Here is a 25,935-nt window from a genome sequence, read left to right on the forward strand (position 1 = left end):
ATGTGCTAAGGATTGAACCCAGGGCCTTGCACATGCTAGGCAAGCGCTCTACCACTGAGCCACAATCCCAGCCCCAAAATTTATCATCTTAATAACAATTCCTAAGTGTACAATTAGTAATATATCACATGTAAATGTATATTTGCATTGTTTGGTAACCATTACAACCATCCATCTCTGAACTGTTTTCATCTTGGGAAACTGAAACTTTGTGCCTATTAAACTCTCCATTCTCCACCTTCTAGTTCCCAGCAACTACCTTCTGTCTCTTAATGAATGTGACAACTCTAGGTAACTCATATAAGTGGAACTATGTAATATATATATATACTTTTGTGACTGGCTTATTTCACTTAGCGTAATGCCCTCAGGATTTCTTTGTAGTGTCTGTCAGATTTTCCTTTCTTTTTTTTAAGACCAAATAATATTCCATGATATATATAATGGAACATTGTGATATTACCAATATTTTATGACTGTCCAAATTCATGGAATAGGACAAAAGAGAAAGTGATGAAAAGATGCAATAAAGACTGAAGTCGAGAGTTCACAACTGTGCCCAGGCATGGCCTTAAATGAGGCAATTGAGTAGGATTGAGAACAAGAGAAAATAAGAAAGGGTTCAGAAATGCCTGAGAGTGATTAAATGATTGAGTAATCAATTGTAAGATGATCAAGAAGGATTAGCTGAACCTACTACCTTTATGTGACAAAAATAGGCATGCTTATAATTTTCTTTTATGTCTAAAATTACTCAAATTTTGGAGGGGTGAATTTCATCCCTGAGACAAACCAAAAGTGCTGTCTTGTCTGGACATTTTTGTTCCAAGAACCAAGTCTTACCCTCCATTTGAAGGGTAAGTTGTGGAAATATTACAGTTAGTTCATTGTGCTGCTGCTTATTTAATTGACAATTATATTGAACCATTAATTAACAGCTTCCTAATCAAAGTAATCAGTATTGTTCACGCCTCTATCTGTGGCATGTATTTGTATTACCTTGCTACTTTTTACTTTCCGTTATTGTTTGTTTTTCAAGCTTATCAGGAATGTATGTCCATCAAAGTGTTTTTATTTTGATTTATGTTAATTTTTGGATTAAAACTTTGAAAGGCAATAGAACTATCCTTAATTTGTATCCTTAAAAAGAGAAACATTACATGGGGATGCATTTAACAGGGTTCTAAATCCTTAGAATGTCATTAAGACAGCTGTAGATTAAATTTTTGACATGTTTGGCATTATCATACTTGTGCTTTAATTCAGTAATGTTTGCCTTTTGTCTAATATCAATCTAGGGCACATGTCCCTCTTTCTGGATTGTTACACCAATCCTAAATTTGAACCTATACAGAGTATTTCTTCCTTTTAGTCTTCTGCTGTTTCTTTCCTCTTTCAAGGTCTCCAATCTTTCTGGATTGTTACACCAATCCTAAATTTGAACCTATACAGAATATTTCTTCCTTTTAGTCTTCTGCTGTTTCTTTCCTCTTCCAAGGTCTTCCTTTTGTATTATGCCTTATGCTTGACCAAAGCCCTTGTTTATGGTATTTTCCTCACATTTGTGCTCCTCAAAATGAAGAAAAATAGGATGAGAACAATGACTCTGTTAAATAAGAAAGGTCAGAGTAACAAGTATATAAACATCCCAAATAACAAGCAGAATCAGTGTTACAGAAAATAAGTTGGGGAAATAAAAGCTAGATTTTGAGGAACATAGCTAGAAAACAAAAGAAGAGGTGAGAGTCAAAAAGAAGGAGAGAAATGATAATAAAACCCCAAGTATATTTCAGAGTCAGCTTGCCAAAAACATGAACTAAAAAGACAGGGCAGTTAGTTCACAATTATCAGAAGTATAATAAAAGAAAAATTTCCAGACCTTCAAAGAGAGACTAAGGTTGGAAAAGATAATACTTAACAAATTTTATATTCTAAGTAATACTTTTGTTAAAATCTTAAGCTTAAGAATTTTGTATGTTTCCAATTAAGAATTGAGGCAAACACTGTTAACTTTTTTGAGATTCACGGTGAACTTTTGGGATTTTTTGATTGGATTTGAATTATATGCATGGATTATTTGAGAATTATTGCTGTCTTATAACATTAAGGATTTTAATCCATAAATATGGTCTGCTTCTCCATATATTTAGGCCTTCCTACATGTTATAAAATTGTTTTACAATTTTCTATACATCTATTTTTATATGTATTCTTTAGGTAATTATACTTTTGTTGGTGTTATGAATGTTTTTATGTTTTGTTGCTATTATTTAAAATACACATAAAAGAGCAGATGAACTAGACATAGCATTTCTGAACAAAAAGAATAAGATGATAGAATTTGTCCTACAAGATATCAAAACATAGAATTGTTCAAGTAGTAGTAATTAATGGTAAATTAAAATAGCATTTGGTTCAGAAAGAGATGAATTAACTAGTAGAACAGAAAATGAAGTCAGAATCTAATGCCCAGGTATGTAGAATCCATGATAGATGCCCAAGGGTAACATTACAGGGGTGCTGTTTTTAAATAATATTGGCATGATTTCCACATGGGTTTAATATCCATGAATTAATTACTCATAGTATTTATATAAAATTAGGTCCCTATTTCAAAATGTATACAAAAATTATATCTAGGGGCTGGGGTTGTTGCTCAGTGGTAGAGCACTTCCTAGCACATGTGAGGCACTGGGTTCAATCCTAAGCACCACATAAAAATAAATAAATAAAGGTATTTTGTCCATCTACATCTAAAAATTATTTTAAAAAATCATTTCTACATGTATATGAAAGTTCTTAGAACATGCAAGGTACATCATTATGTTCTGAGAGTAGGGAAGAATTTCATGACAATAACACAGAAAAGATTTGCCATGAAAGTATTTTGCATACTTTAAAATCAGTGCTTCTGTTCAGTTAAAAAAAAATCTATAATGAAAATATAAGCTATAGACTCAGAAAGGATGCCTGCTACACATGGAATCAATAAAGCTTTGGTATACACAATGAATCAATTAGAAAGAGACATGAATAGCCGTTTCATAGAATAAATACATAATGCCTATAAATATATAAAAGGTGCTCAACTTCATTAAAAATCAGGGAAATGCAAATTAAGATCACTATGAGATTGTCAAAAATCAAAATGCTTTGTTTTACAGTGTATGTTGAAGAGATTATATATTAGGAGGCAGTCTTTTACACCACTGAAAGAATATATATTGTTCCACCCACTTTGGAAAACAGTTTAAATTTATGTTGTGAACTTGAATTTTGTGTACTTTCTAACTTAACATCTCTATTTCTAGTTGTACATCCTAGAAAAACTTAACACATGTACTAGAAGATGCATACAGAAGTGTTCAGACCAGCATGATTCATAATGTCAAAATAACATGGAAACAACCCAAGTCCTGGGATGGAGGATGAAAAATTAAATTGGAGTATTATACAGAATATTATACAGCATAAAAAATGAATGATCTATGGCTATGAATTAGTTGCCTTTAATGTAGTTAAGCTAACATTGCAATGTTCATTGTCAAAAGATAAGATAACATTTACTTGTTCTTTAAAAAAAAATTTAGTACTCTTTACTAGACACTGTTCTGAGAGCTAGGGATTGAAGACAATGGAAAATTTTTTTGTTCTTAAGAAACTTACATGTTAGTTTAGGGGAAATGTTTAAATAAGCAAGCAAACAAAGTTATGTGTAATTTAGTGCAGCCATGAGAGCAGTGGGAATAGATGAGACAAGGTAATAGGGTAATGTATGATTGATCAAGGAAGGCCTTTCTAAAAACTTGACATTTCAGCAGAGTTCAGTGGTCTATGGGAGGAAGTCAACCACAACAATATGAGGGAAATGTGGGAATGAGCTTGATGTGTTCAAGGGAAAACAAGAAGATGACTGGGCTGGGGTCAGCGGTAGAGCGCTCGGTTAGCACATGTGAGGCCCTGGGTTCGATCCTTAGCACCACATAAAAATAAATAAAATAAAGGTATTGTGTCCAGCTACAATTAAAAAAATAAATAAATAAAAAAGACGAGTGATGCTAATATGGAGTCATTAGGGGAAATGGGGCACAAGATAAGTTCAGGAAGGCAGATAAAAGCCATATTAGGTAGGGTCTTATTGTTTTAGTAATGAGTTTAGTTAGTTTGTTTTAGTTGTAGGTGGACAAAATACCTTTATTTTATTTATTTATATGTAATGCTGAGGCTCGAACCCAGGGCCTCACACATGCTAGGTGAGCGCTCTACCACTGAGCCACAACCCTAGCCCAAGTTTAGTGTTTTTAATGTATAAGCCTTTAAAGAATTAGGCATAGGTGAATGACATGATTAGATTTATGTTTAGGGACTGAAGAATTGATTATTGGGAGTAAAGTTGGGGATGGGGCAGGGGTTGATGCAAAGGGCTCAGGAGACTTTTGTAGAAGTTTAGGCATTAGTTGATAGAGTAGAAGAGGACAGAGTTGCGGGAGAGGGAGCCAGCAGTAGATAAGGAGAGAAATTAGTTGAGTGATATATTTGGGGATAATAATTAAAAAGACTCAGTGATGGATGAGATATGTCAGTGAGGAAAAATCAGTACTGACTTCCATGTTTTTTCAGATAGGAACAAACAACTAAACATATAGTGATGCCATTACATGTAGTAATTCCAAAAGATAAGTAAATTAGGCCACAGGATTTTGTTTGTTTTAGAATTCTTAAATTTGAGATGCTCTTGAGATACCCCTATCTATGTGCATCTGAAGCTCAGAAGGGTCAGAAGTTTGGGGATAAAAATATGAGACTTGTTAACATACAGATGGCATTTAAAACCATGGACTTATATGAGATCACCAAGGGAGTAAGTGTAGAGGAGAGGAGCTATGAAAGGAGGCTCCTAAGAGGTAGATCGTGAGCTGGGGGAGAAAAATGTGTGTGTCTGTGTGTCTGTCTGTGTGTCTGTCTGTCTGTCTGTGTGTCTTGTGTGTCTGTCTAGAAACTCTTTAAGAAAATGTTTCAATGGACATACAATACAATGGGGAATTATATGTGCAATGGAAATTAGAAGTATCAGGTTAATATATTGCAGATGAATAGTAAAAAGGCAACCCTGTAGAGAAATTTTTAAATGACACGAACAGGCAGTTCACTGAAGGGCATATCCAGATGGCCAATAAACCTATGAAAAGATGCTTAACCTGGCTATTAATCAGGGAAATGCAAATTTAAAAGAGCAGTCACACCTAATGCTTCCAACATTGGAATCGAGGTCATTCATACCTTGGTAGAAATGTGAATTATTACAGCCTTTTTTGAAAGCAGCCTGGTAATATCTATTAAAATGAAAAATACCCCTAATCTGTGATTCAGTGGTCTTACTCCTAGCAATCTATCTTATGGAAATTAAAGCATCAGTGCATAAAAATATAAGTGTGTTTACTGCAACCTTTTTTTAAGGGCAAAAACACCGTAAACAAGGTAAATGCCAAGCCCTCAGGGAAAGATTAAATTATATTTTATCCAATCATTGGATTATTATGCAGCCATTAAAAACAAATTAGTTAGATCTATGCCAGTTGCTTTCAAGGACTTTTCATGATGCAGAGAGTTTTATAAAATGTGTATTTTTGTGTGAGAGAGTAGTGGACTCTGGTCCCCCCGCCCCCCCAAAATAAAACTGTCTGTACATAAAACATTTGGTTGTGATTATGTTTGGAGAAAAAAGCATACTTGATTATGAATAGTGATTACCCAAGGTGAGCAATTCTTGGGGGAAGATAAGGAAGTGAGCCTCCACTTCTCAATTACCAAACATGTCTTTAAAAAGAAAAAGGATCTCCATGGTAAAACAGCTGTAATATATTTCATTTATGTAAAAGTCTGTGCATTTGTGTATGCAATGTGAAAAGATTGTCACTAAAATGATAATATTAAAGTAAAATTAATTTTCAAAAATAAAATGCTAAATTGGGATGCACTTGTTACCATTTTTTTCTCCTTTCAATGCTGGTTCAGTTGGAGAATCTTGATTGAAGAAATTTATTTCACAGATATAATAAAATAATTTAAAAATAAATGTACAGGATTATCATCTTATGCTCCTCATTCACTTGTATTTCCGTGTTCCCTTTGCTGGCTTAGCTTTCAACCTTTAACCGACAGTTTGGGGTATAAATTAAACAATATGAGACTAAAAATAAAAAACTGTTAACAGCTTTATGGTCAAATCCACAAGCAGCTAGTAGTGCTCAGTTGAGTGATAAATCCATAACAATATTTGAATAATGAATACATCTATGTGATATCTACTATTGCCACACATATTTTGCTCAGTACACATAGAGATTCACAAACTATTACATTTTAGAGAGAACATGTTTAACTTATTGCATTTATTGATTTTTTAAAATTGAAATGAAAATGAACATGACAACTGTCATTAATAATGCAAACTTCTCAGAGCATCTTGGGGACATATGGGCTTGCTAACTACCATTTACAAAATGTTAGGTCTAGCCTAGCTGATTTTCTGATAAGTCTTTTGTCTATTAAGTCTTTCTCCCTATAATTTAGAGAGAAAAAGCTGTGACTTCTTTCTTTCCTCATTTTACTCCTTTGTAGCTTTGTTTTGTCTCTTCTCTGTTCAAACCCATTATGTGACATTAGCTTTCTCCTGTCTCCTTGGAGACACTCTACCACTGAGCTACATCCCCAGCCCCAGGAAAGTCCTTACTTGACTAATCACTGTATGAGCTGATGTTGATTCTGTTTGGGCTTAGCAACTGTTTAGAGCCGGTTCTTTTGCTCATTAATTCTTTTTGTAGTTTCTTCAAAACTACTCCAGGTTAATTATAGTATTATCTTTGTAATATTACTTGTTATAGTATTATTTTAATACATATTTAGTATATTTATAATAACAAATTACTTCAAAACTTAGTGGCTTAAAATAACCCACATTTATTAAATTGACTGTGGTTCTGGAATCATGCAACCTGGATCCTTTGCCTCTGGATCTGTATAGTAGCACAAGCATTTTAAGGCTTGATAAGAGGATGGGTCCACCTTCAAGCTTACTTAAGTAGTTGTTGGAAGGATTCAGTTCTTCCTTGATTGTTGACTTCATTTCTTCATGAGCTGTTAGCCAGAGCCTGTCCTAAGTTCCTTTCCTCATGGAGCAAAGAGCAACTCAAAATATGGCAGCTCACCTCCTTAGAGTAAATAAGCAAGAGTCAGCAAATAGAAGTCATGGTCTTTTGAAACCTAACCTTAGAAATGACATCCAGAGCCAGGTGTGGTGGTGCACATCTGTGATCCCAGTGGCTCGAGAGGCTGTGGCAAGAGCATCAAGAGTTAAAAACCAGCCTAAGTAACTTAGTGAAACCATCACTAAGTCTCAAAATAAAATATAAAAAGGGCTGTGGTTGGGACTCAGTGGTTAAGCACTTCTGGTTTCAATCCCCAGTACCAAAAAAGAAAAGTGACATCCAATCAACTTTTCCTATGTTCCATTTATTAAGAGTAAGTAACTAGGTCCAACCCACACTTCGAGGGAATTTTACACAAAGCTATGAATGCTAGAAATGGAGAATCATTTTAGAAATAGCCTCCCACACCCCCACAAACAACATTCTTAGGATTATCTCATCTTCACTTTTCTTGATACAGGCAAATGCATTTCTCTTCTTAGTGGTCACTTATTAACCCCCCCTCTTCCCTGGACATCTCATGGTACATTTTCAGCTCTTTTCTGCTGCAGTTGCCACAGCTCTAGATGGCCCTCTTGGACTTAAAACAACCCCACAGACTCTAGTTAATGCTCCATGAAGGCTCAGATTCTTTACAAGAAACTGGAAGTGCAAGCCATACTGAGGGCAGTCAACATCCATTTCACTCTGCTATCAGAGCACCTAACCAGAAAATCCTATACTCTTTCTCAAGATTTCTCAGGGTTGAGTAAAACACTAGTCTTCTGTGACTTCAAAGTTCTAGAAGACGTATCTTAAACTCTCCAAAGTGAAGTTTCTTTCAGTAAGTTGAGGACCTTAGGGAATGGAGGTTGAGACCCATAGCATATCAAAAATCCTCTTGATAATTCCCAACTCTTTTGCCCTCTCAAACCTGTTTGTTATGCTAGAGCTTGTTTAATAGGGTTTTAACTGAAGTATTTTCAGGTTGGCCTGGGCTTACCTCTTTGGGGAGCATATTATCTATAATTTGGGTCTTCAGCTAAAATTGACACTGGAGTAGTTCTGTATTAACATCCTGTCTCATCTGCTGCTTGCATTCTTCCTATTCTTTATTTGAGGGCATTTGCCCTGGGCACTTTCCTAAAGTCTCTGTAAGAAGAAAAGTGATTACTAACTAATTTTTTAAACCAAACAGTGCAACCTAACAAAGTAAAGATTAATAAAGAATGGAAAGCCTCTTGCCTGTAATCCTAGTGGCTGAGGAGGATGAGGCAGGAGGATTGAGAGTTCGAAAACCAGCCTCAGAAACAGTGAGGTTAAGCAACTCAGTGAGACCCTGTCTTTAAATAAAATAAGAAGATGTGGCTCAGTGGTTGAGTGCCCCTGAGTTTAATTCTTGATACTCTCATGCCAAAAAAAAAAGAATGGAAAAGGGAAGAGCAGAACAAAGGATCATATTTAAATATCTTGATCTTCATTTTGTGTAAATATTGTTTTTTAATATTTTTATTTTTAGGTGTAGATGGACACAATACAATGTCTTTATTTTTTTTATGTGGTGCTGAGGATCGAAGCCGGGTCCCATCCGTGCTAGGCGAGCACTCTACCGCTGAGCCACCATCCCAGCCCCGTAAATATTGTTTTAATAGTGTTTTTGAAATACTTAAAGTGCTTCTAGAATTTTAGATGAAGCATTTGATTTAATTTGTAGCAAAACTGTACACATGAAGAGAGAAAAACAGGCAGTAAAGAGCCAGATATTTTAAATGGTTTTCATTTGAATAAACTTCAACATAATGTTTATAAGACACTGACATAGAAGAGAAAGCAAAAAATAACCTCAAATTGAAAAGATCTGTTCATCAGATTTGAATAAAACATATACTGAGGTGGCAGTCTTTATGTAAATGTGTTGTATTTTTTTTGTCTTTTTAATATTTTTTTTATTTTAGTTGTAGTTGGTCACAATGCCTTTATTTTATTTTTAAGTGGTGCTGAGGATCAAACCCAGGGCCTCATGTGTGCTAGGCGAGCGCTCTACAACTGAGCCACAACCCCAACCCATCATGTTGTATTTTTAACGTAAAAAATAAATAGATGTGCATAAGTGTTATGAACTTGATTCACAAGTGTCAGAAATTAGCTTTACATAATCCTTTTGCTTTAAATTTTTTGGTGGGGGGGGAGGCAGGGGTTGCAAGATCTGAATAAAGCAGTAAAATCTCTCATTAAAATGTACTATGTAAATCTTGCATGTAATGAGGCAGATTTCACTGGAGGAGGGCCAGCTGGGAATCCCTACTGGGGAGATGGGAAAGTAATGGTTAAAGCTCTATAAACAAAAGTTTCCTAGAAATTCAAACCAGATTTAGAATTGGATACTTCCAACAAACTCTCTTTGTAAAAGGTGGGGGGAAGTGCTCTTTCTCCCCCCACAGCCCACTTTTTTTTTTTTACATACATGACGAGTGGAATGCATTACACTCATTATTACCCATTTATAGCACAATTTTTTGTAACTCTGTATATAAAGTGTGTTCACGCCAAATTATCCCATTACACATGTACTCTCTTTTTTTGCATTACAATTCTTAATACACATATATACCACAATTTATCATATCTCTGTTTGTATATTTAAAAATTGCTCTTTGAATCCAGAGAGACCAGATCTCATTGATTTGGTCTTTAGAGGACATGACTATTTAAAGGAAAAGTCCTCAGCAAACATAGGCAACAGGGTATAACAAATTAATTGTTCTTTAATATAAATCCCTTTCTGCAAATTCTTGTTTGTGTCATACTTTTTCTGGGTTATGCCCTATGTATCTGTTTTTTTATTAGTTTACCTTTTTAAAAAATTACATTTTTAATTTCAGAAGAAAATGTGATTTTTAACACCACCACTCCTATGCCACAGAGATAACTGATGTTCAGTGAATCCAATTCCTATTATTTTTTTATGCTTATATGAACCCATACCATTTTATGGAATTACCGTTTTTCAGTTTTAAGTTTGTCCTTTTCACTTGTCCTTGCTCTATCATTAACTTTCCAAGTCAGTAGATCTTGACTATGTGGTATGTAATAGTATACACCATAGTTAACCATTCCTACACTGATGGCCCTTTAGTTATTTCTTCTTATCTTGTTTTGTTTACTTCACATACTCTTTTTTGAAAATATTTTTTTAGTTGTTGGTGGACCCTTATTTATTTATATGTGGTGCTGACAATTGAACCCTGGGCCTCACACATGCTAGGCAAGCACTCTACCACTGAGCCACAACCCCAGCCCTCTTATTTTCACAAAATATTTTGTTTCCTAGAAGTAGAATTGTTAGGCCATGTGATATGTTTTAAATTTTATAACAAACAGTCATATCAACTTCTTAAGTATTTGTAGCAACTTATATTACTAGTAATTGTCTATGTAAGCATCCATTTTCTATACCTAGTATTAGGCACATTTCTAGTTTAAGAAAATAATTCACCAAAACCACAAAATTAATACTAGGGGGAAGATATGGGAGAATTTTTTGGTAATTGTCACAACACACGACTAAACCAGTCAGGGTCACTCCAGGTGACCTGGGCTGGTACAAAATAATCACACAGAGACAAAGAAATATCTTTTTCTTTGGGTTCTGTGATGGCTCCTCTGATCCAGCTCCCACAGAGGAGGCAAAGCAAGCAAGAAAGAGCGCATACCTTGAACCTGGGTTTTATTGGGGGAGACTGTTCTGTGGAATATTCTATCCCAAAAAAGGGCAAAGGGATAGGATTACAAAGGAACAGGGGAGTGTAACTCAACTCCACTGGGTGACACCTACTTCTGGACCAGCCTACTCCTGGAGTCACACCTTGTTATCTGAGCTTGGGTAACATCCAAGTTACTGGGACCTGGCACTACCATGCCAAACTAAATGCAATAATTATTCAGAACCAGTGTATCAGGACTTAAAGATGTCTGCATCCAGGGCAGCTCCCAACAGGTAATCTTGAAATAGAAAGGGCCTTTTAAACAAGGTACAAACCCATAAGCCACAAAGGAAAAAAAAAATAGTAGCTTTTACTACTTAAAAATAATTTCTGCTAGCTAAAATAAATATAATAGGACTGGAGCTGGGGCTCAGCAGCAGAGTGCTTGCAAAGCACATGCGGAGCCCTGGGTTTGATCCTCAGCAACACATAAAAATAAATTAATAAAATAAAGGTATTCTGTCCAACTACAACTAAAAAACATTTAAAATAAATATAACAAGACAAATGATAAATTTTGAAAAACATTTGTAACATAATAGAAGAGGGGCTAGTGTATATTTTATGTAAATATATATACATAGAGAGCACTCAACATAGGCTATATGATGTTTTAGTCAATAACTGGCCACATACACGATGATGGTCCCGTATGATTATAAGGGAGCTGAAAAAGTCCTGTCCCCTAGTGATACTATGGCATAATGCATTATGTATTTGTGGTGATGCTGGTGTAAAAAAAACCTATGGAGCTGCCAGTTGTATAAAAGTATAGCACATAGTATTAGGTATAGTAAATAATATTTGATAAAAGTGTTACTGGTTTATGTGTTATAATTTTATCATTAGAGTCTGTTCTTATAAAAAGAAGTATACTGTTAAGAGTATGCTGTGTTACACCAACAGCAGTCTCCTACATTTCATGTTTAGCCTATTTCTTGATTGTATCATTTTTCTCTCATGCTTGATTTAATCTATTGTTTTATTTATAATGGCCCTAGAAGCATTAGGTTGTAACACACACACACACACACACACACACACACATACCTTACAGGGTAGGCATGTAATAGACTGTACCATCTAGATTTAAGTATCTTCCAGGATACTGGAATAAAGATGAACTTACCTAAAGATGCTTTTTTCAGAACATATCATCATTACGAAATGCATAGGTCGGTGTGTGTGTGTGTGTGTGTGTACACATACATGCATATGTACATATATAGTCACCCCTTTGTGTCCATGGGTTCTGCATCCTCTGGTTTAAGCAAAAATATTCAGAAAAATAATTGCATCTGTACTGAATATGTAAACTTTTTTCCTTGTTATTCTCCAAACAATACAGTATAAGAGCTATTGTATTAGGTATCATAAGTAACCTAGAGATGATTTAAAGTATGTAGAAAGGATGTAATTGGGTTATATGCAAATGCTAAATCATTTTTGTAAAGGACATGAACATCCACAGATTTTGGTAACAAAAGTGAGATCCTAGAACCAACCCTCCATGGGTACCAAGGGACAACTGTATATATAAATAAGTAAAATGACCTTTTATAGGTCAGTAACAAAATGTCAACAGAAATACCCAGAAAACTGGGCACTGGATATAAAAATGTAGCCATATAACATACTAATGGAAGACTGTAAATCATCTGGCCTATTTCCTACATAAAGTCTACAAGGAGTTAAAAGCACTGAGTATATCATGACCTCTCAAAATTATAATCTTTTAAAGATATCAGTGTTTTTCAAGATCTTAGCAAATGAAAAAATGTCTTTATGAATTTTCTCTCAATTAATAGATGGTAGTTTTTGTATACTGAAGATAACTAGGAACTGATATTCCAGACATTTTTGCAAAATGCCATGTTGGAAGGTGTTTCCATAGCATCATATTTGCAATTCTTTCAAAAGTATTCTTTTCAAATATTAAATTGATATTTAAACTAAACATACTTTAAAAAATATTATTTCCCCTTTCTTTTGCACACATTTCATTTTTTCCATTGTATGCTTTTCCCTAACCCAGAATAGCTAAAGCAATCCTTAGCAAGAAGAGTGAAGCAGGGGGCATCACTATACCAGACCTTAAACTGTACTCCAGAGCAATAGTAACAAAAACAGCATGATATTGGCACCAAACTAGGCTTGTAGACCAATGGTACAGAATAGAGGACACAGAGACTAACCCATATAATTACAGTTATATTAGACAAAGGTGCCAAAAACATACATTGAAGAAAAGATAGCCTCTTCAACAAATGGTGCTAGAAAAACTGGAAGTCCATATGCAACAAAATGAAAATAAACCCCTCTCTCTCTATAGTATGCTTTTTCCCCTTCTGCTCTTACACTGTTTGTTGACATATGTGCAGACTTGTTTTTATCTGAGTTCATTTTTATAATAAGATTACAAGTTTGCTGCCCTCCCTCACCCATTTGCCACACCTCATAAACTTTTATCGCCAAACTGTTTATTAATTATTTTAACACAGAAAATCAAATTCTAATTTTATACTAATATTTGACATTAATGGATTCAAAACTTTTCCTTCTTTTCCTTATGAAAAAATCCTTTAAAACTTAGCCAGCTCTGGCAAATTTTAATATTTCATTGCATTATACAGTTATTATAGTCCAAACCAAATAAATTTCTCTTTCTACAAACCTATAACTTTCAGTGTTCATCTGAGTTTTGTCCTTCATTATCCTCTTTTACATTTTGGAAAAACCCAGATACTTTAAAGACAAAACTAATCTTTTCTCACTAATAAAACACCTGGGATATGGAGTACTTTATGCCACCATTGTTTTTAATTTTGTCTTAATCTCCATATTAATTATTGCTTTACCAAAATAGCTTCCATTTCACAAAGACTTTAATAGTTGAGAAATTTTTCTCATGTAATAATAATGTCTTTTCTATTTTCTATGTAATAATAATGTCTTAAAGTGGCAAAGTAGCCAGAATTTCAGTATTCTCTCTTCAAAATTATTGGAATATGAAAAGATTACTATTGATTAACTAAATTTAACATCAGAATAGGAGCTTAAAGTTAAATAGCAATATTGGAAATTATGTTTAATATACCACAGAATATAATTACTGTTGATACCAAAAAAAGCTGTCAGAATTGCAATTAATCATAAGCATTATATGAAAGTACTATTGACAGTATAAGATGTTTAAGAAGTTCAAATATAATTAGTGTCATCACAAAAAAAAATCTTATTTTAAAACTAAAACATTTTCTTATATTGCACTGCACAATGATCAAATCTGAAGACAGGCTGTTTTTAGATCAAAATTATCAGAAGTCTGATTTGTTCAATAATTGACTTTTATTACTTGAATTTTCTTATATAAAACGTTTATGAACTATCAGTTTTCTATTAAAAGGGTTTTCTTAGTACTGGGAATTGAACTCAGGGCCTTGCTCATTATAGGCAAGTATTCTACCACTGAGCTACATCCCTAGCCCTGAGGGTATTTTTCCTAAAAGGCTTTTATATTTAGAATAATACAGTATTTCTTTAATTAAAAAAAGAAAAAGAAAATTTGATATTTTGTATATTTTCTTAAAGTGTTAGGAAAACAAGCTTGTACTGATGCATTTCAGTCTCAGTACAAAAATCCTGCAGAATTAAAGGAGTCTCGTGTTAATCACAAGAAATATAGGCAATCTATCCACAGGAACCACAGCCAAAGGTTGAAATGTCTTGAATACTTCTTTAAAAATCACTTTAAGTTTTCTTAAAACATGGACTTTGGGGTCTAACCTCCACAGTGTCTGAGCTAATATATCTTGAGCTAGACTGAGAATTGACATTTCTAATGAGTCCCAGTAACACGACAGAGAAAATCCAGGGTTGAAAATCCAGGGTTGAAACTGAGAATAAGTTTTCTAAGGAAAATGAGGCTGACTCCCTCCAGGCCTCAGTCCTTAGATTGGAGATTTGTGAACTCTAAGGGACATAGCCTTAGTTTCTGATACCTCTTGAGCATCTCTACAATGAGCAAAGAAATCCAACCAACAACAACAAAAAGCTCACCACATTTAAAGTATTCAAAATTCAGTTTTTATGTCCTGAGGATTATATTCCTTTATATCAGATTTTTGTAAATCCTGTTGGTGTCTATAAACCAATAAAAACAGAGACCCTTTATTTGTTAATATCCTTTCTAGAAGTAGGAAAATGTTTCAGACTGACGAGGAGGGGTGAAGACCTTCTCAAATATAGTCACAGAATAATTTCAGGTCTACAACAGGATGTACATATCAATCTAGATTTCAAAGAGCTTTTCTTTTTTCCAGGAGAAGCAAGACATACTCCTTTATAAACCATAAGACTAACATATCAGATTCTGTCATGTCACACCCAGCAAGGAATAAGCCACCATTGTGGGAATAATTTATTAACAGTGTAGAACCAGAATAAGAACACAACCAAACATAGCTGTGAACCCAAACAGAAATAAAAATACTGTATCAGGAAAATAGAAATAATAGAAAAAGAAAAGCTCAATGAAGGTAATTATCTATTGCCACTGGGTATTCACTTTTGGAGCAGTGCATCCTCTAATTGGCTTAGGAAAAAGTTTCTACTTGAACATATCGGTGTACTACCAAAATTGCCAAATATTTTCAAGTAAGTTAAAAGCCTGACTTATATAAAAATATAAAGTGAATGCATGTCCAAGCATTTTAAAATTTCTTTTAGTTGTAAATGGACACAATACCTTTATTTATTTTCTTATTTATGTGGTGCTGAGAATGAACCCAGTGCTTCACACATGCTAGAATAGTGCTGTACCACTGAGCTACAACTCCAGCCCCAGTATCCAAACATTACTTAATTTATGAGGCACCCAGCATAATGCTAAGACCAGTTTTTTAAAATTAATATTTATTGCAAGAGGTACAAACTCAAATATTCAAAGAGGCCAGGCAAGCAGTGGAAGTAAGAAAAGAAGGCATTTACAACATTACAGAGAGTGGTAGGAAGTGTAACAAACTTGAGAACAGGTACTGTGTCTGAAGTGGTCTACTACAGGATACTGTTGTAGAGCTCATTGTTACTGAGTCAGAAGGCCAACTTTATGTTGCTGGATTTTCTCATGCTTTTTTCACAGAATCTATTAATCTGGATTTTAATGTGAATCATCTAGTTTTTATGTATTTGTAACTAATTCTGTTTTTTTAAAAAAAAAAAAAAAACAGTGTATGAGCTAAACCCCAGTTCGCAAACTCTGCTGTCAATACTAGTTATAAAACATTAAAGCAAAGAGAGAAATTAACCAGAAATTCTGTTTTTCCTTACAAGTTTTAAAAGGATTTTTATTGTTTTTAAAAAAGCTTTCACTTTTAATTTTCCCACAGGAGCAAAAAAGTATATGATATGGTGGTGTTTTAGCCACTGTTAATTCAGTCAGTGCCTACCATGTAAAGAACTATATGCATTCCCATTTTAAGTTCTGTCTTTGTCCATTTAAAATATATTCCTGGATATCTGTATTACAACAATTAAAAATATACTGCACTGTATATTTAAAAATAGTTATGGTGGTAAATTTTATGTTTTTTTACCCACAACTTATATATTTTATATTAATTGTACTCATTTCAAGTTGTTTTTGTGGCATGGTGTTTAATGTTACACATACCAGGTTTTTACAGAAGTTCTATAGTAAGTAACAGTAAATCTAGGAAACAAGATGTTTCGAAAGGTTACTCTAATGTTCTCATCAAAAGATCATGAGAACTTGATTTAAAGAAGTAAATTAAGTAATAGGAATGGTGATCACATGGACAGACATTTCAGAAGCTTAATTGGCAGGTTTCAGTGGACAACTGAATGTGGGGCTTGAGGAATTAAAAGGTTAAGCTTTCTTGGTAGTAGAGTGTGTCGATAATTACAGTAGGAAACAAAAACAGATTAAGAGGAAATCAGTTCAGTTTTAGCCAACCCATGGAATTTCAGGACTTGAAGGAAATCTAGAGGTTACCTAGTCCAACATCTCATTTTATAGGTGTGAAAATCAAGGCCCCAAGGGGTTATATGATACCTCTAGTATCAAAATTTAAATCAAAAGCAGGACTTATTTACAAGTTTCTAGGCCCATCTTTTCTCAGTATGCCAGAGCATCTTGCTCTGTGACACATAGTTCATTCAGTTCAAAGGTGAATTTGTGATGACACAGTACTCCATAGGCTGTTGCTATGTGTTAGTTAAGATGACCTGCAGATGACGTCAAAAGAAAAATGCCAGACCCTTTTTCTTTCTGTGTCTCTTTTCCTATGGACCCTTCCTGAGGGTTTAAGCTGCTTACAGAACCTGCAAGTGGACATGGTTAAGAAGACATTTGAAATTTCATGCCTGGAGTTCAAAGGAAAAGTTAGGGTTGCAGATAGCAGATTGGGAGATCATCAAAATAATGGTAAAATTGAAATTCTTTAAATAGAGGAGATTTCTTGAAAAGAAGAATGAGAGGGGATAAAACTCTTGGAATGAAACCTAAAGAAACAGGGCTGGGGCTGCAGCTCAGTGGTAAAGCACTTGCCTTGCAAGTATGTGGCACTGGATTCGATCCTCAGCTCCACATAAAAATAAAGGTACTGCGTGTCCATCTACAACTAAAAAAAAAAATATTTTTAAAAAACCTTAGAGGAAACATCCAAAATTACTAGAATAGGAGAAAAATAAAAGAAACAGAATGGTGAAAGTAGTTAGAAGAGAAGTAGTCAAGAGTACTACTGTAGAGGCAAAAGGAGGACATGATTGAGGAGGTTATTGAGAATAATAAGGGCCTATCTTAGCCTGATTGTGCTGCTATAGCAAAATACTTGAGTCTGAGTAATTTATAAAGATCATAAATTATTGTCTCATAGTTTAGGAGGCTGGGAAGTCCAATATCAAGGCACCAGCATCTAGTGAGAGCCTTTCTCCTGCATCCTCTCATGGCAGGAATAATAGGGCAAAAGAGAACCAACTCTCTTCATCAAACTCCTTTATAAAGACACCTTGCCCTACACTCAGAAGGAGTTCTTAAGGCCTAATCACCTCTTCGAGGCCCTATATCTTAATATTATCCCTATATTAACACCTAAATTTTGGCCACATCCAAAACATAGTAGGGCTGTTGAGGGCAAGAAGGTAGGGACTGGGAAGGAGAATATTATTGAGAGAATTACTTTAGTATAATGGTGGTGGTAATAGAGTTAGATTGTCATGGATGAGAAGAAAATGGGTAGTAAAGTAGAAACCATCATATCTGTACACTTATTTGCTTAAGAAATTTGGATAATGAAAAGAGAATAGTTTGATACGAAGACAAAGTCAAGGGAAGATTTTGAGGATAAGACATGAACATTTTACTTTTACATTTATTCAACCATCCTCTTAACAAATACTTGAAAGCAACCAAACCTCCTTTTAGTAATACTTTTAAACTTTATTTAACTCACATTAACTTTGATATGTATAGAAAATGTACATATTTAGTGCCTGTGGTACAACTGGTTGCTTTTTAAATTCTTCATATAATACTTTGTATTTATTATAATTGGTTATAACCTCTCTTAATTGTAAATTGGTGAGATTTTGCTCTAACTTAATGAATCTTTAAAATAGCTTATTAGAGAAAGGGTTACATAATCTTTGGTTATTGTTTTATATAGGACTTCAACATTTTTTTCTTTACACATTTTTATTGGTGCATAATAGTTGTACATAATGATGGAATTTGTTATTACATTTTTATGCATGCAGGCAATGTAACAGTATAATTTGGCCAATATCACTCCCTAGCAGACTTTAATAGTTTTAAGAATGATTTGCTTAGCCATCCTGAACCAAATATTTATGTTGAGTTTTAATACCAGTATCTTCAATAAATCTTACACATATTGCTATAACTCTTTTTATTATTTTCTAGTGATTGCTTAAGAGTTAACAATATGTATCTTAAATATGTCATTATCTATTTAGAGACTATTTTTCCATTTTATAATTTAAACCTAATTATGTATACTTCCCTTTTGCTTCCTACTGCTCATTTCCAGGTTCACCATTGACTATGATCTGAATGTGTGTCATCACCCCAAAATTCAGTGTTGAACCCTGATCCCCATTGTGATGACATTAAGCAATGGGGCTTTTAGGAGGTAACTAAGTCATGAAAATGGATCTTCACATATGGGATTAGAAAAGATGTGAAAGAGGTTGTTTGCCTCTTCTACCAAGTGAGGACACAACAAAAATTTGGCAGTCTGCAACCCAGAAGAGGACCTTCACCAGAACCCAACATGCTGGCTTCCTAATCTTGGACTTCCTGGCCTCCAGAATTATGATTTTTTAAAAACTAAATATTATTATAAATTACCCCATTCATGTTATTATGTTCTAGAAGCCCAAATGGAGTAAGGCAGCCATGAACCCTACAACAGTATAATTTCATTTGTTCACCTTCTCATCCTCTATACTATATATCCTTTTATCTTATTATTATTTTTACTTTCAACAGTCAGTTATCTTTTCAGGAAATAATGTGAAGACCAAGCCTAATAGTTGATCTTTATCTACTTACTATTACTGATTCTCTCTTTATGTCCTGTAGATCAAAATTTCCATATAGTATCTTTTTCCTTTAATCTGAAGAGTGTTAGGTCTGCTTCTAACAAATTCTTTCAACCTTTGTTTACCTGAAAATGCCATTACCTCATATTCATTTTTTTAAATGTAGGTAATTGGTACAGAGTTTGGGGGTGAAATAATTTTTTTTCTTTCAACAATTTATTTTTTATTTTTTTACAATACCTTTATTTTATTTATTTATTTTTATGTGGTGCTGAGGATCAAACCCAGGGCCTTGCGCGTGGTAGGCAAGTTCTCTACCACTGAGCCACAATCCCAGCCCTTCTTTCAACAATTTAAATAGTCATTTCCTTTTAGTCTCCTCTATTTCTGATAAAGAATCTGGAAATTTTTTCAACATTGCTTTTTTTTTCTTGGTTTCTTTTTTTGCCCACTTTCACAATTCTATTTTTTCTGGTTTTCAGTAGGTTAATTATGATGCACCTAGTTATGGTTTTCTTGGCAGTTATTCTGCTTGAAATTTGCTAAATTTTCTTTGGTGTGTAAGTCAATGTTTTTCATCAAAATTGGAGGATTTCTAGCAGGTGTTGTGGCATATGCCTGTAATCACAGTATCTAGGGAGACTGAGGCAGAAGGATTGTGAGTTCAAAGCCAGCTCAGCAACTTAGCAAGGCACTTAGCAATTCAGAGAGACCCTGTCTCTGAATAAAATATTTAAAGGACCAGGGATGTAGCTCAGTGGTTAAGCACCCCTGGGTTCAATCCTCAGTATCCTGCCCCCACCAAAAAAAAATTGGTGGATTTCTGGCCATTATTTATTCAGATGTTTTGTGCCTCGTTGTATTCCCTTTTGGGAACTCCTATAATATGTACATTAGATTATTTGATAATGTCCAATAAGTTCTTGAGGCTTTCTTTAAATTTTATTCATGTTTTTACTCTGTGGTCTTCAGATTGGATAATTTCTGTTATCTTCAGATTCACTGACTCATTCTTCCGCTGTCAAGCCTACTCTGCATTTTTTATTTCAGTTATTATACTTTCATTTCTATACTTTTCATGTGGTTCTTTTTATTTTTATTTTTCTGCTCAGGTTTCCTGTATGTCCACTCATTAAGTTCACATAGATCTGTTTTCAAGTCTTCATCTCCTAAAACATCTGTAACATCTTGGGAATCAGTTTCTATAGACTTCTTATTCTCTTATTTATAGGTTGTATTTTCCTCTTTTCTTCAGTCTAGTAATTTCTTCAGTGTAGTAATTTGCAAACAATTATTTGGATAATTTGGTTGCCATTACCTGAGCAGCCAAACCTTAGACTGGTGAGGGACAATGGGAGATTAAGAAAGACAAACACTTAGGGCTGAGATTATAGCTCATCAGTAGAGCACTTGCCTAGCACGTGCAAGGTCCTAGGTTCAATCCTCAGTACCACATAAAAATAAATAAATAAAATAAGGGTATTGGGTCCAACTAAAAATAAAAAAGACAAACACTTAGAGAAAGTTGGGACCAGGTGGGACACCATATTCTGATGGAGGAATAATGACCCAGAGCTAGCTCAGCGTGTTTATTATATAGGTCATTATCATCAAAAGTGGTTTCTGTGGAAAATTTTCTTTAGAGCAGGCAGGCTTGGAGGTCAAAGCACTTGCAAACAATTATAATTATCTAGTTACACTCTATCCCTGGCAGCTGGAGTCTGAACTCAGGGCCAAGACTTATAGTTCCATGCTTTGCACAGAACTTCCTCAGGCAGGACATCACCATAGCAACTGGGAAATCTTGTCCTGCACCTGTGCACAGAAAGTTCCCAGATCAAAACAATCACAACCCACAGGCAGTCAAAGACCATGATTCAAGTTACCTCTCTCATATTGGTTTTATACTTCTTTAGAGGAATATGTGGGAAGCCCAAGGTATTTCCCAAGCTCAGATAACTTGTTGGAACTCAGCCTCTCTCATCAAGGCCTCATATTAAACTGTTAAGACAGCTGTGGAGTAGGTCTCCATATATACCTTACTTTTAGGGCAAACTTAACTTGTGTCTCAGCTAGAGGCCTGAGGTCTTAAAGAGATGATTAAATGATTTCTACACTATAGCTGGACTTTCAAAGTCCTCTGAACTAATTGATTTATAATACCTCTATTCTAATTTCCATGACAAATATTCTTTGGTATGTGTCTTCATAAATCTAACCAGTCTCTGGTCAAAAACTCACAAGGACTCTCCACATAGACTTCTGGGATGCCTAGTTGCACAACTTCATCCTTTCCAGAGCCCATTCTGTATAGTCTAGTCAGTTCAGCTACACCAATCTCTGATTTTGCTTTCCTCAGCTCTTATCAATTCTGCTTAGAATCTAGTTCCCTGGTGGCCAGGGTGTGGCTCAGTGGTGGAGCGCTTGCCCAGTATGTTTGAGGTACTGGGTTTGATTCTCAGCAACACATAAAAATAAATTTAAAAAAGCTATTGTGGGAGGAAAAGAATCTAGCTCACTATGCCACATTATAGAGATAATTATGAGTCTTCCCTTTGGAGTTTATCTTTTCCTGGGAATTATAGTCTTGTGCCACTTGTCCAAAGCCCAAATACAATTAGTTAGTATATTTTGGCTAGTTCTGAGATTGCTAGTTTGTTACTGGTCACAACATAGTCAGAAGCATATATTCTGCTCACAATTTAAATTATCAGAAATATTTTGAATCAAAAATCTTAATTACTGAAATGATCTATCTTTATCTTTAAAGTGTATTATTAATTAACAACAGGAAAGAAACACCAGAAATTTTGCATTGACAGAATGGTCATTGTAACCTTCTGATATAAAGAATTTGTTTTGCTGCAAAATTATAACTATGGCAACAAAAAAGAAATTTAAGAGAGAAAAATGTTCTACCTTAATAACCCTGACCTCACACTTGTGTTTATATTTTTCATATTCCAGTCCAGTCTCTACCTGTAAAAATATGTATATAAAATTATTAAGTGTTCATTTTTTTAACATTGTGTCGTAAAACTTTTTCCATACTATCACTTTTTTAAATAAGTGAAATTTTTAAAGCAATGTTAATGTGTCAGAAATTATGCTTGATTGTAGGTATATGAGTCAGTTTTCTAAGACTAATGAAATACCTGAGGCTAATTTGTAAAACTTTTTCCATACTATCACTTTTTTAAATAAGTGAAATTTTTAAAGCAATGTTATGTGTCAGAAATTATGCTTGATTGTAGGTATATGAGTCAGTTTTCTAAGACTAATGAAATACCTGAGGCTAATTTGTAAAGGAAGAAGGTTTATTTAACTCATAGTTTTCGAGACCAGACAACATGGTTCCAGTTCTCACAAGGGCTGCTCTGGCTACGTCTCTTCATAACAGATGGTATCAAAATGGTGGTAATGTGTAAAAAGAGATTACGTGGTAGACATGGAACCAGAGAGGAATTCAGGCTCTGGCTTTTATGTAACTATTTGATCTCTCAAGAACTAATGAGCCCCATGAGAACTACCTTAGTTCTTTCCAAAGGCATGCCTCTGATGACCTAACCACCTCCCACTAGCCCCCCCCACCCTTAAAGATCCTGCTACCTCTTCACATCATCACCATGGAGACCAAACTTCCAGTGCATAAGTTTTGAGGAACACATTTAAACCATATCTAAACTATAGAAGTAGAGAGTTAGCTTTTTTGTGTTGTATTTTGGGTACTAGAGGTTGAATCAAGAGGCACTTTATCACTGAGCCCTTTTATTTTTTTGAGATAGGGTCCAAGTTGTTTAGGGCCTCACTAATTTGCCTCAAACTTGTAATCCTCCTGCCTCAGCCTCCTGAGTCACTAGGATTAGGGATAGAAATTTTTTTTAAGGAGAGAGGATGAGAATTTTTTAATATTTATTTTTCAGTTTTCGGTGGACACAGCATCTTTATTATTTTTTTATGTGGTGCTGAGGATTGAACCCAGGGCCCTATGCATGCCAGGCAAGCGCATTATCCCTTGAGTCACATCCTCAGCCTAGGGATAGAATTTTTAATAAGACATGCTCCTACATTCAGAATTTCATGGTCAGGACCTCTGTGAATGGTGGTAGTTGTAGTATTTCAGATGGAAAGGGAAAGTCATATTAAAACTGAAAAACATTCCTGGGGCCTCACCTTTTTAAAGAGGTCTAAAAAGAAACATGCTGGCTATTTCTTGTAACTTATTATTTTTTGTAAATAAATACTCATTTTTATAATTGAACAGTGTGTGTCTGAAAGATGAGAAGGTCAACTATCTGAGAAGGCTATGAAAGAAATTGTATATTTATAAACAGTTCTATGTATTTTCATATTGCTGAATCATGACATGGAGAAAGAGCCATATGAGTTTAGACTGGTCAAAGACTATTTTTTGAAACATTTTAAGTAATAATGTATGTGTAACTATATGATATTCTAAGGAGTTTAGAGTTATCCTATGCAGGGTTCTCAGCCTCAACTGGTAGGTCTAGGGAAAGGCCAACATACTTTTTATTTTTAAAATCTCCAGAAGCAATTCAGATGTACAATTAGGAATGCTATAAGCAATAAAAAGCAATAGAAAGACTTGAAGCAAGGAAGTAACGTCATATGTGCATTTTAAAAGCTAATTCTAACTTAAAGGGGTGAGAAGAGAGGCTTTATAGTAGTCTAGGCAAGAGATGTTGTCTTCTAATGATTACATAATATTTCATCAGTTTGATTTTCTACAATTCTCCTGTCTTGCAACATGTAAGTTTATATATGCACATATATATACACACATAACATAGCATGTATATGTAATATATATACATATTCACTTATGTACATCTTTTCTTTTCTTTGTTGTTAACTTTTGATTATTTCATTAGAACAGAGTCCCAGGAGTAATTTTATTGGATCAAAGGAATTTAGTAGTTTTGGCTCCTGCCTATGAATTATCATAATGGCTATAATCAATTTACTGTTTTAACTTCCATGACCTTTAGAATCATTTTGTAAAGCTTAAGAAAAAAACTTGAGATTTTGATAAATTATATTCCAAAATTAGCAATAAATTATCAAAGAAATGTTTATATTGTGTTTATGATAACTATTTAATAACTAAGTTTATCTTTAATAGATTGATGAACTCCCAGAGGGAGCTGTGAAGCCTCCAGCAAACAAGTATCCTATCTTCTTTTTTGGCACTCATGAAACGTAAGTCAACAAAATAACTTAAAGTTTCAGTAGCTCTAATTTAGGTCTGCTAGATTACCTTGTTTATAAGTGACCTATAACATTTTATATTTTATTAAAGTAATTATAATCAATTATTTAAGTTACCAGGCTTAATAATGTACATTTCTTATGTGAAGGTTTAATTTTTTCTTTATGATAACCTGTCTCCACGTAATGGTTGTATTTCTGGGACAGGTAGGATTTAAAAAAAAAAATGTTTACCACATTACTATTGTATGCACCCAAAGCAATCATTTATAAACATTGTGTGTTTACTTTTGTTCCATTAGTAAATATTTATTTTCAAGGGGCACTGGAAATAAAAATTGTCCCTGCTGAACTTGCCAACTGGCATGTGATTGGTGAATGTAACTGACTTATTCTAGGGAACAGTGTAAAGGATCCTATAGCACTCTGTTTTGTAGTATTCTAAAGTAAGTCAGTGGCATCATTCTAAGACTGACTTCAGTAAAAGCAGTTCTACCAAGGATCAGTATAATATAATTCACACGTGATTTTTTTTTCTGGTTTGATCATCCAGAAGTAGATTTTAAAATATCTGAAGGAGAATGAACTGCCAAAAACTTGCTCCCTCCTCCTCCCTCCTCCCCCTCCCCACTCTCTCCCCCTCCTCCCTCTCCCCCTCCCCCTCCTCCCCTTCCCCCCTCCTCCCTTCCCTCCTTCTCCTCCTCTTCCTCCTTCTTCTTCTTCTTCATACATGACAACAGAATATATACAAATGGAGCACAAATTTTTATTTCTCTGGTTATACACAATGTAGAGTCACACCGTTGGTGTAATCATACATGCACCTGGGGTAATGATACCCATCTCATTCCACCATCTTTTTTACCAGCCGCCCACTTCTCTCCCCTCACTCCTTTCTTAATCAAAAGTTCCCCTATTCTTTCCAAGCCCCACCCCCACCATTATGGATCAGCATCCACTTCTCAGAGAAAACATGTGGCCTTTGGTTTTGGGGGATTGGCTTACTTCACTTAGCATGATATTCCCCAACTCCATCCATTTACCTGCAAATGCCATAATTTTATTCTCTTTTATTGTTGAGTAATATTCCATTGTGTATATCTACCACAGTTTCTGTATCCAGTCATCTATTGAAGGGCATCTAGATTGGTTCCAGAGTTTAGCTATTGTGA

The 25,935-nt window shown here is 34.5% G+C and overlaps 1 protein-coding gene across 15 annotated transcripts in view; it reads left to right on the forward strand.

Annotated features, from left to right (window-relative positions):
- Positions 1-25,935, forward strand: part of LOC110597668 (hepatoma-derived growth factor-related protein 3) — an 86,740-nt gene that overhangs the window by 14,426 nt on the left and 46,379 nt on the right. For all 15 annotated transcript variants that reach the window (XR_013439384.1, XR_013439390.1, XR_013439385.1 and 12 more), the window contains exon 2: positions 24,678-24,754. Coding sequence is in view for 2 of the 15 variants with exons in the window: in XM_078051110.1 (XP_077907236.1) it covers positions 24,678-24,754 (77 nt within the window). In the remaining 13 variants the exon portion in view is untranslated. The remainder of the gene's footprint in view (positions 1-24,677; positions 24,755-25,935) is intronic.

The sequence above is a fragment of the Ictidomys tridecemlineatus genome, chromosome 5, assembly GCF_052094955.1.
Source record: "Ictidomys tridecemlineatus isolate mIctTri1 chromosome 5, mIctTri1.hap1, whole genome shotgun sequence".
Lineage (NCBI taxonomy): Eukaryota > Metazoa > Chordata > Mammalia > Rodentia > Sciuridae > Ictidomys > Ictidomys tridecemlineatus.